Raw genomic sequence first — 11,214 nt, forward strand, 5'->3', positions numbered from 1 at the left:
ACCTCTAGAGTGGGCTCCTGCTCCACAGGTTGACTCCACGTCAATCCAAGGTCCACAACAGGACCGTCCAGGTCGACGGTCTCACAGTGCTTCCAGGACGACTCCACCCCCTGGAGCCTCCAACACTGACCGTCCAGGTCCTACAGCACACAGGCTACTCAGTGCCAAAGCCCAACCATGTGCTATTCAGGAATTCCCAGGATTTCCAACACAGGCTTCCAGGGCCTTGCACTTGGACCATTCAGATCCAAACACAGGAACATGTGACCCACACCCTGGTCACATTATATACCTTTTAACCACTCCCCTGGGTGGGAGTGTGGATGTGTGGCTAATTTGTCCCACCCATCTCACATAACTAGCTTAGTAAGTCTCCCTTCATAACTATACAAACTCTTGAGGGACTACAGGTTCCAGAACAACAACATTGCATCACACTTACCACGCCGACTCCCTCTGCGACACATATTGGCCATTCACAACTCTGCCAGTCACTGTTTCATCACATTTATGCCTCCAAGCGCATTTTGAAGCGCACACACAGCGCCCCCTGGCTGTAACACTGGTCACTGCACCACAATGTATATATACAGTGGGGCAAAAAAGTATTTAGTCAGTCAGCAATAGTGCAAGTTCCACCACTTAAAAAGATGAGAGGCGTCTGTAATTTACATCATAGGTAGACCTCAACTATGGGAGACAAACTGAGAAAAAAAAATCCAGAAAATCACATTGTCTGTTTTTTTAACATTTTATTTGCATATTATGGTGGAAAATAAGTATTTGGTCAGAAACAAAATTTCATCTCAATACTTTGTAATATATCCTTTGTTGGCAATGACAGAGGTCAAACGTTTTCTGTAAGTCTTCACAAGGTTGCCACACACTGTTGTTGGTATGTTGGCCCATTCCTCCATGCAGGTCTCCTCTAGAGCAGTGATGTTTTTGGCTTTTCGCTTGGCAACACGGACTTTCAACTCCCTCCAAAGGTTTTCTATTGGGTTGAGATCTGGAGACTGGCTAGGCCACTCCAGGACCTTGAAATGCTTCTTACGAAGCCACTCCTTCGTTGCCCTGGCGGTGTGCTTTGGATCATTGTCATGTTGAAAGACCCAGCCACGTTTCATCTTCAATGCCCTTGCTGATGGAAGGAGGTTTGCACTCAAAATCTCACGATACATGGCCCCATTCATTCTTTCATGTACCCGGATCAGTCGTCCTGGCCCCTTTGCAGAGAAACAGCCCCAAAGCATGATGTTTCCACCACCATGCTTTACAGTAGGTATGGTGTTTGATGGATGCAACTCAGTATTCTTTTTCCTCCAAAGACGACAAGTTGTGTTTCTACCAAACAGTTCCAGTTTGGTTTCATCAGACCATAGGACATTCTCCCAAAACTCATCTGGATCATCCAAATGCTCTCTAGCAAACTTCAGACGGGCCCGGACATGTACTGGCTTAAGCAGTGGGACATGTCTGGCACTGCAGGATCTGAGTCCATGGTGGCGTAGTGTGTTACTTATGGTAGGCCTTGTTACATTGGTCCCAGCTCTCTGCAGTTCATTCACTAGGTCCCCCCGCGTGGTTCTGGGATTCTTGCTCACCGTTCTTGTGATCATTCTGACCCCACGGGGTGGGATTTTGCGTGGAGCCCCAGATCGAGGGAGATTATCAGTGGTCTTGTATGTCTTCCATTTTCTAATTATTGCTCCCACTGTTGATTTCTTCACTCCAAGCTGGTTGGCTATTGCAGATTCAGTCTTCCCAGCCTGGTGCAGGGCTACAATTTTGTTTCTGGTGTCCTTTGACAGCTCTTTGGTCTTCACCATAGTGGAGTTTGGAGTCAGACTGTTTGAGGGTGTGCACAGGTGTCTTTTTATACTGATAACAAGTTTAAACAGGTGCCATTACTACAGGTAATGAGTGGAGGAAAGAGGAGACTCTTAAAGAAGAAGTTACAGGTCTGTGAGAGCCAGAAATCTTGATTGTTTGTTTCTGACCAAATACTTATTTTCCACCATAATATGCAAATAAAATGTTAAAAAAACAGACAATGTGATTTTCTGGATTTTTTTTACTCAGTTTGTCTCCCATATTTGAGGTCTACCTATGATGTAAATTACAGACGCCTCTCATCTTTTTAAGTGGTGGAACTTGCACTATTGCTGACTGACTAAATACTTTTTTGCCCCACTGTATATATATATATATATAAGCTCATGAAGAGAATGCCAAGAGTGTGCAAAGCAGTCATCAAAGCAAAAGGTGGCTACTTTGAAGAACCTAGAATATAAGACATATTTTCAGTTGTTTCACACTTCTTTGATATAATTCCACATGTGTTAATTCATAGTTTTGATGCTTTCAGTGTGAACTTACAATTTTCATAGTCATGAAAATACAGAAAAATCTTTAAATGAGGTGTGTCCAAACTTTTGGTCTGTACTGTACATATACCATATTTTCCGGCGTATAAGTAGACTTTTTGACCCCTAAAAATTGTCCCAAAAGTCGGGTGTTACGCTTAGGGACCAGGAAAGCGAGATAAGTGGACCCACTGGACCGAAACAGCGAACCTCCACAGGACGAGTGGACCAGGTGGACCGCCCCCTATACAGGGAGCGTTAGGAGCAGGCCCAGGGGAGACTACTGAACGGCAGCCGGTACCAAAGTACAGGGAAAGGAAAAGGTCAGGGCAGGGACGACGGAAAAGAGAACGAAGAAGGAGAAGAGGAACGGGTAACGGGAAACTGAAAAGTCAGACAGAGAATAGAAGGACAAACCGGAAGACAGGATGGAGACTCGAGACCACGGAAGCGCAGGAGACGATGGCGGAAGGACTAGGCAGAGGATCTGGAACACCGGGAAGAAACGAAGGTACAGGAGAACTGGAGCTGCAAGGGAAACACGGAGACAGTAAATGAAAATACACAGAAACGAAAAGTCAGAGACAAGCAGCAGGGAGAACGTAAGGTACGCTAGGAAGCGAGAGAGCCAGAGACATTTGCCAGAAAACAAATGACAGACAGGCACAGCCAAAAGGAAGAGGCGGCCTTAAATGCAGAGTAGCAGCGTACCTTCCGGGTCATGGACCTCCAGGACCACAGAGAGCAGGGGAAAAAGGCAGAGTGCGCATTCATGTGCTTCCAGTAGAAGGCGCTGTGGACGCGCAGGAGCGCTGCTAGTAACGTCAGCGCTGCCAGCGTGAGACACAGGGATGACCGGAGCAGGGAAGGAAGGGAAGGCAGAGTGCGCATGCGCAGGAAACCCTAGTGAGCGCGCGCCCGACAGGAAGCAGGAGCCGGGAGAGCGAGCAGAGGAGGCGGCGCTGGAGAAGGAACAGGAGCGCGCCGGGACGCCGAGGAGCGGTAAGTAAGAGCGGACAGCAGGGGCCGCGGCGGTGATAACGGCGACCTGACATCGGGGGTCGTCTTATACGCCGGGTACGGCGTGTGCAGGGAGCGATCCTGGATGTCGGCGTGTGGTTCCCAGGGTCTGGAGGAGAGGAGACTCTCCTTCAGGCCCTGGGATCCATATTCATGTAAAAAATAAAGAATAAAAATAAAAAACATGGATATACTCACCCTCGGACGGCCCCTGGCTCACAGCGCTGCTAGCGTCTGCCTCCGTTCCTGAGAATGCAGTGAGTGAAGGACCTTCGATGACCTGACCGCTCATGTGACCGCGACGTCATCGAAGGTCCTTCACTCACTGCATTCTCAGGAATGGAGGCAGACGCTAGCAGCGTTTTATTTACTTCTTCTAACTTCACACAGATGCAGGACCGCCTAGCTACTCGTCTGGGCCTACTGCATGCCTTCTTCTAGGTCCACGGCAAACCATCTCTCTATGGTTCTCAGAAGGACTCACTAACCCCTACGGGTTCACTTACTAGCTCTCTAGCTACATGGCATCTACTATGCAAACATTATCACTATCTTACTACTTAAGGCAACATTATCAAGTACAACAAGTAAACATTCCCTTTAAGAGGGGAAAATCAGTCTTCTCTGAGGTAGTGCAACAATCATCAAGTCACTAATAAACTTTTAAGACAAGAGAAACTTTCACGTCGTCATCAGGAACAGTTTCTTCGCAAAGTCTTCATGCTCTGTAAAACCAGTAGGGAGCATCTTTAAGAAGGTGCAAACTATTTACAACACAGTTTGTGAATCATTCACCGTCCATGATTCGGCAGTCTTTTATAACACTAACTTTGTGCAAATTAAAAATGTAAAACAATAGGGATCCCGGGTCAACAAAGGGATTCCTTTAAGAAATAACTCTAAATGGGTTTAGCAGCAAAAGAGCAGGGAACAAACAGTCAACTATTTACATTTGTCAGGTTTTCAAAGTTTTATTCCTGCTCTGGTGGTCTCCGCCAGGGCCTGACCAGGCAGGCAGGCCTTGGGGGTCTGGGAAGACTAAAATCAAAGTCTATCTCCGGCATCATGGGAGTCCAGTGGATGATCCGAGGGACGGCAGCAGCGGCTGCCGCCGCTTCAGCAAGTTCTTCCTCCAAGGACTTGGCAGCGACCAGTACGGAGGTACAGCACTGGATGTCCCGAGCCCACCAGCCGTGGCCCTTTTGGTATCGGCAGTAGCTTACCGCCTCCACCGGCATTAGGACGGGACCTTTGCTGTCGCCACGCAGGCCAGCCTCCACCACCTCCCGGGTGATGTGGACCCTTATCGTCGATCCGATCTCCTGTACAAAACCTTTTCCTCTCTGGGGTTGGTAGACAATCAAAACAATGCCCCACTTTGGCAAAGATCCGTCCAGCAGTTCACCGCGAGCCTCCCGCTCCCACAGGTGAAGTGTGTCCCCAGGGCTTCCCAGTAGTGTAGGTGGCGATGATGTGAGGTGCAGTTAATAACGAGGACACAGGGTTGCAGTCTCTTTACCTTTTACTGAAAACTTCGGGATCCGCAATCCAGAGCACTGTTAACAGGGCTGTCTGAGACCGGCCGGTCCGAAGGCACATCCAGAGTTCCCTTTGCAGGTGGAAATCAGTGCCTACCACTAGCGCCTGTGTGTTGTAGTTCTTCCCTGCTGAGCATTCGGGATAGTCCTCACAACTTCTGTTCTCGTTCTTTCTCTCTCTCTCTCCGTCCCCCAAGATTATCTGGATAGGACGCACCCATTTGACGGGAAGGCTCAGAGCTATTCTGGGACCCTAGGGACGCCCCTCTCCACGCTTGCCCCCTATGTCTGCTTAGGTGATGTATTGTAGACAGCCAACCTATAATTAACTGTCCTGTGGTATTTGAAGTAAGGCATAGAGTCAGTTACTTCCTCGGTGTTCCGGTCACCGGCTACACGTCTCAGTAGAAAGTTGCCGTTCTTGAGGCACGACTCCTACTGGCTCTCCTTTGTGCTTGATCTCGTTTTTCACTTTCCACAATATCCTTCTGTTCGTGTCCTTTCTTAGGATACTGCCACAAGGTAGTGCAGGCGCGGTTCCGTTGCTTTCTATTCGTTCTGCTAGGCCCCTGTCAGGAGCCCACCCCTGACAGGTCCTCCCTGGAGCTCTCCCAGGCTGCGTTCTCTTCTAACTTCCTATCCGAGCCCCGGTTTTACCAATGTGAGGAGTGGCCTAATACATAGTGCCTTTTGCTCCCCCTGGAGGCCGGAGTGTGAAGTGTAATGTGTGCTGTGATACCTGGTCAGGTGAACTCCTTTAGTGCAATGAGACATAACATCACTCCCCTTAGCGGCAGAGCGACATTACTGCAACGACCAGGACTCTGGGGCGCTGCACTTACACACACACACACACACACACAAGTTTGGTATCACCATATTCACACTGAATGGGAAAATCAAACTGCTAGGTCATATTTACAGCACAATGAATGCCGTAAAAACAAAATATTTTATGCATATTTTTTTTCCATTTTCCAGTAAATTACATTTTAAATGAATGGTGTAACTCAAAACCTACAACTCATTCCACGGAAAAAAACAGTCCATCATACAACTTTTTGAACAGAAAAAAAAAAAATTTTTGGTTCTCAGTAGTGGGGGAGAAAAGATGACATAACAAAATCAAAAAATCGCCTGGTCAGGTAAGGCTTCAGAATATGTCTAATGTGGCCTTTGAAAATGAGCACAGCACATAAAAACAAGTACATTAATTGAAAACACATATTGTAAAATAAAGTGCAGACTTTTGGCCATTTTTTTAATGGAACAACTCACTATTAATTTGTTTGCTGCTTCCTTTATCTTGTCAACTTTAGCTTCGGAAAGCCCTTTAATGTTACACATGGACTTTTTTGTTGTCATCTGAATCCCTTTTACTGTACATATTCCTACGGTTTTGAGCTTCTTAATATCAGCAACATTCTGTGGGAAAATGAAAAAAAAAAAAAAAAAAACGAATGGAAGTAGTATTTTAACATTTTCTCAAAAAGAAAAAAATATAACATACAACATTTAAACATTGTCCTATTGGCTCCTTGTCATCTTCTCATAAAGACTCATGCAAAAGTCCATGCAACACAGTCTGTACATTGACCACAATGCACAAACTGGCTGCTGGACTCCTGACCTAAGCGTGACAGCCTCAGAAAATGATATGACGCTGGTACATTCAAGTCGGGAGCCCCCAGCAAATTCGTGCATTGCAGTCCATACTCGGATGTCTGCATGAGCCTTTAGGGACAATGGAAATTATGGAAAAAGGAGTATGCAAAACATTTTATTCTTTGCAGGACCTGAAATAGTTAATAGTAGGTTCTAGGCCAATAAGGCCACATGCACACCTTTTTTGTGAGTTTTTTACCTCAGTGACTGTAAGCTAAAAACAGCAGTGGAACAATCAGAGTCAAAGCTCATACACATTTGTGAGAAAAACGGACTACTGCAATCCGATAATAAATCTGAATGTTATTCTACGATTCCCTGCTCATCAGCAATTTTTTTTCTCAGTTCATATCGGACTAAAAACATCAGCTCTCAGCCATCCCAGAAAAGGTGAATCCATAAGATGCACCAATTCTGACGCTTAGCCTCGCTCTTCCCACTTGCCCTGGTGCATTGGCAAGTGTGATAATAGTATTGGGGTTGATTATGTCAGCTTTGAATTGGCAGCTGACACCAAGCCCAGAGATTAGTAATGGAGAGGTGCCTATAAGATGTCCACACTAATAACCCCGTAGTCAGATTGTAAATAAAAAAAACACCCATAATAAAGTCCTTTACGTGAGCTTGTGACGGATCGTACAGGGGAAGAGGTGTGTCAACTTCACTCACCTCTGGGGAGGGGAGAGAATGACCCAGTAGGGATCGGCTCTCTGGTGCCACTACTTACCCCAGATCAGTCAGGGAACTGCACCGAGGGCAAATAGTAGCCGGAAAGGCTTCCCTCATAGGTACGAATTATTGAGGCGCTCCCAGTGAGGGGAATATATATCACCAGTACAAGTTGGGGATATATATAAACTTCACGCCATCACTGTCAGAGTTCCTCACTAACACAGTACGGTATGCTGCCACCAGTTCATCGTTAGATATAAGCCCCGTCCTACAACAGGCATATATTAGGTCAGGAACCAACCCCGCATTGCATACAATAACCAACCGAGTGTGCAGATGTGGAGATTCGTGAATCGAGATAAAAGAGCAGCCCAAGATTAATTTCATATTTAATCGTCGAAAGGCGCACTAGAAGGATACAGGTACTGTATAAATTTACAAGAACAAATATACGAGTATACAGTCAGGAGTGTAGTACAATGGTAGGGTACATATAGATTATAATTACTGTGTAATATAGCACGTGACCACAAGGAGGCGCTGATGAATCACAGGTCCAAATCTTTGTAACATAATTCTCTGGCCGCATCAGCTAACGGGCCTTTCAGTAGAAAAACTGAGTCCAAAATGAGGAGCTGCCTATTATCCCCTAGGCTGTTCCCTCACACACGCTGTGCCAAACCCTTAGCTGTGCAGCCTCTCTCCTCCCATATCTGAGTGCATGGTTTTCCATCCAGAAAGGTGGATGCCCATAACTTTCTGCCCGAAGCTCTAAATGGGACGGCGGCGTTGCCACTGGGTTCTGCTGGTTTTTATCTGTGCAGGGAGACCAAATACGGCTGCCGTATTTAATTCCTGGTAGCTATGCTTTATAACTCAATAACGCAGAGTTCTAGAGGTGGCTGCGTGGTATGGGCTTCTGGGGAAAGGAATGCAGATTCCGATTATGTGCTCGGCTAGGTTCAGAGATATTGCATTCTTTTATTATAGGTCATTTTCTAGATTCAATATCTCCAAGCCTTGTGCTGTTGAGACTGGAATCTGCGTTGCCAATATGTCTGTATGTCAGCAACAAAGGAAGCCAGTTGGCTGGTAACTGCACAAGACTTCACACCCGTTATCATTGCTGGACTTGGTGCTGGAGGACACAGGGTCTGTTATGAAAGGTAATTCAGTACCACAATGGACATAGAGGTCAGCGCACATACAGTGACCTGGCAATAACCCAAAAAACAAGAACGGGCTCTGAGACGTGGGAACTCTGTTGACCGCAATCCCTAATCCTCTCCAACCACACCAAAGGCAGCCGTGGATTGCGCCTAACGCTCCCTATGCAACTCGGCACGGCCTGAGAAACTAGCTAGCCTGAAGATAGAAAATAAGCCTACCTTGCCTCAGAGAAATACCCCAAAGGAAAAGGCAGCCCCCACATATAATGACTGTGAGTTAAGATGAAAAGACAAACGTAGAGATGAAATAGATTTAGCAAAGTGAGGCCCAACTTTCTGAACAGAGCGAGGATAGGAAAGGTAACTTTGCGGTCAACACAAAACCCTACAAAAACCACGCAAAGGGGGCAAAAAGACCCTCCGTACCGAACTAACGGCACGGAGGTACACCCTCTGCGTGCCAGAGCTTCCAGCAAGCAGTAAAAACAAATAGACAAGCTGGACAGAAAAAAACAGCAAACAAATAGCAAAGAGGAACTTAGCTATGCAGAGCAGCAGGCCACAGGAACGATCCAGGAGGAAACAGGTCCAATACTAGAACATTGACTGGAGGCCAGGATCAAAGCACTAGGTGGAGTTAAATAGAGCAGCACCTAACGACTTCACCACATCACCTGAGGAAGGAAACTCAGAAGCCGCAGTACCACTTTCCTCCACCAACAGAAGCTCACAGAGAGAACCAGCCGAAGTACCACTTGTGACCACAGGAGGGAGCTCTGCCACAGAATTCACAACAGTACCCCCCCCCCCCTTGAGGAGAGGTCACCGAACCCTCACCAGAGCTCCCAGGATGACCAGGATGAGCCATATGAAAGGCACGAACAAGATCGGGAGCATGGACATCAGAGGCAAAGACCCAGGAATTATCTTCCTGAGCATATCCCTTCCACTTAACCAGATACTGGAGTTTCCGCCTTGAAACACGAGAATCCAAAATCTTCTCCACAATATACTCCAACTCCCCCTCCACCAAAACCGGGGCAGGAGGATCAACAGATGGAACCATAGGTGCCACGTATCTCCGCAACAATGACCTATGGAATACGTTATGTATGGAAAAAGAATCTGGAAGGGTCAGACGAAAAGACACAGGATTAAGAACCTCAGAAATCCTATACGGACCAATAAAACGAGGTTTAAACTTAGGAGAGGAAACCTTCATAGGAATATGACGAGAAGATAACCAAACCAAGTCCCCAACCCGAAGTCGGGGACCCACACAGCGTCTGCGATTAGCGAAACGTTGAGCCTTCTCCTGGGACAAAGTCAAATTGTCCACTACATGAGTCCAAATCTGCTGCAACCTGTCCACCACAGTACCCACACCAGGATAGTCCGAAGACTCAACCTGCCCTGAAGAGAAACGAGGATGGAACCCAGAGTTGCAGAAAAACGGTGAAACCAAGGTAGCCGAGCTGGCCCGATTATTAAGGGCGAACTCAGCTAAAGGCAAAAGGGACACCCAGTCATCCTGATCAGCAGAAACAAAGCATCTCAGATATGTTTCCAAGGTCTGATTGGTTCGTTCGGTCTGGCCATTAGTCTGAGGATGGAAAGCCGAGGAAAAAGACAAGTCAATGCCCATCCTACCACAAAAGGCTCGCCAAAACCTCGAAACAAACTGGGAACCTCTGTCAGAAACGATATTCTCTGGAATGCCATGTAAACGAACCACATGCTGGAAGAACAATGGCACCAAATCAGAAGAGGAAGGCAATTTAGACAAGGGTACCAAATGGACCATCTTAGAGAAGCGATCACAGACCACCCAAATGACTGACATCTTTTGAGAGACGGGAAGATCTGAAATAAAATCCATAGAGATATGTGTCCAAGGCCTCTTCGGGACCGGCAAGGGCAAAAGCAACCCACTGGCACGAGAACAGCAGGGCTTAGCCCGAGCACAAATCCCACAGGACTGCACAAAAGTACGCACATCCCGCGACAGAGATGGCCACCAAAAGGATCTAGCCACTAACTCTCTGGTACCAAAGATTCCAGGATGACCAGCCAACACCGAACAATGAACCTCAGAGACAACTTTATTCGTCCACCTATCAGGGACAAACAGTTTCTCCGCTGGGCAACAATCAGGTTTATTAGCCTGAAATTTTTGCAGCACCCGCCGCAAATCAGGGGAGATGGCAGACACAATTACTCCCTCTTTGAGGATACCCGCCGGCTCAGATACACCCGGAGAGTCGGGCACAAAACTCCTAGACAGAGCATCCGCCTTCACATTTTTAGAGCCCGGAAGGTATGAAATCACAAAGTCAAAACGGGCAAAAAACAACGACCAACGAGCTTGTCTAGGATTCAACCGCTTGGCGGACTCGAGATAAGTCAAGTTCTTATGATCAGTCAAGACCACCACGCGATGCTTAGCTCCTTCAAGCCAATGACGCCACTCCTCGAATGCCCACTTCATGGCCAGCAACTCTCGATTGCCCACATCATAATTTCTCTCAGCAGGCGAAAACTTCCTGGAAAAGAAGGCACATGGTTTCATCACCGAGCAATCAGAACTTCTCTGCGACAAAACAGCCCCTGCTCCAATCTCAGAAGCATCAACCTCGACCTGGAACGGAAGCGAAACATCTGGTTGACACAACACAGGGGCAGAAGAAAAAGGACGCTTCAACTCTTGAAAAGCTTCCACCGCAGCAGAAGACCAATTGACCAAATCAGCACCTTTCTTAGTCAAATCAGTCAATGGTTTAGCAA

At 47.0% G+C, this 11,214-nt stretch overlaps 1 protein-coding gene across 1 annotated transcript in view; it reads right to left on the reverse strand.

The window, feature by feature from the left end:
* The window catches only part of DMC1 (DNA meiotic recombinase 1), a 286,638-nt gene extending 280,010 nt beyond the window's left edge, over positions 1-6,628 (reverse strand). Inside the window, exons 1-2 of the mRNA XM_069737606.1 lie at positions 6,536-6,628; positions 6,203-6,349 (exon numbers count right to left, since the gene is read on the reverse strand). Of these exons, the coding sequence (XP_069593707.1) occupies positions 6,203-6,349; positions 6,536-6,628 (240 nt within the window). The remainder of the gene's footprint in view (positions 1-6,202; positions 6,350-6,535) is intronic.
* Between the last annotated feature and the right edge of the window lie 4,586 nt (positions 6,629-11,214).

This window comes from Ranitomeya imitator, chromosome 8, assembly GCF_032444005.1.
Source record: "Ranitomeya imitator isolate aRanImi1 chromosome 8, aRanImi1.pri, whole genome shotgun sequence".
Taxonomy (NCBI): Eukaryota; Metazoa; Chordata; class Amphibia; order Anura; family Dendrobatidae; genus Ranitomeya; species Ranitomeya imitator.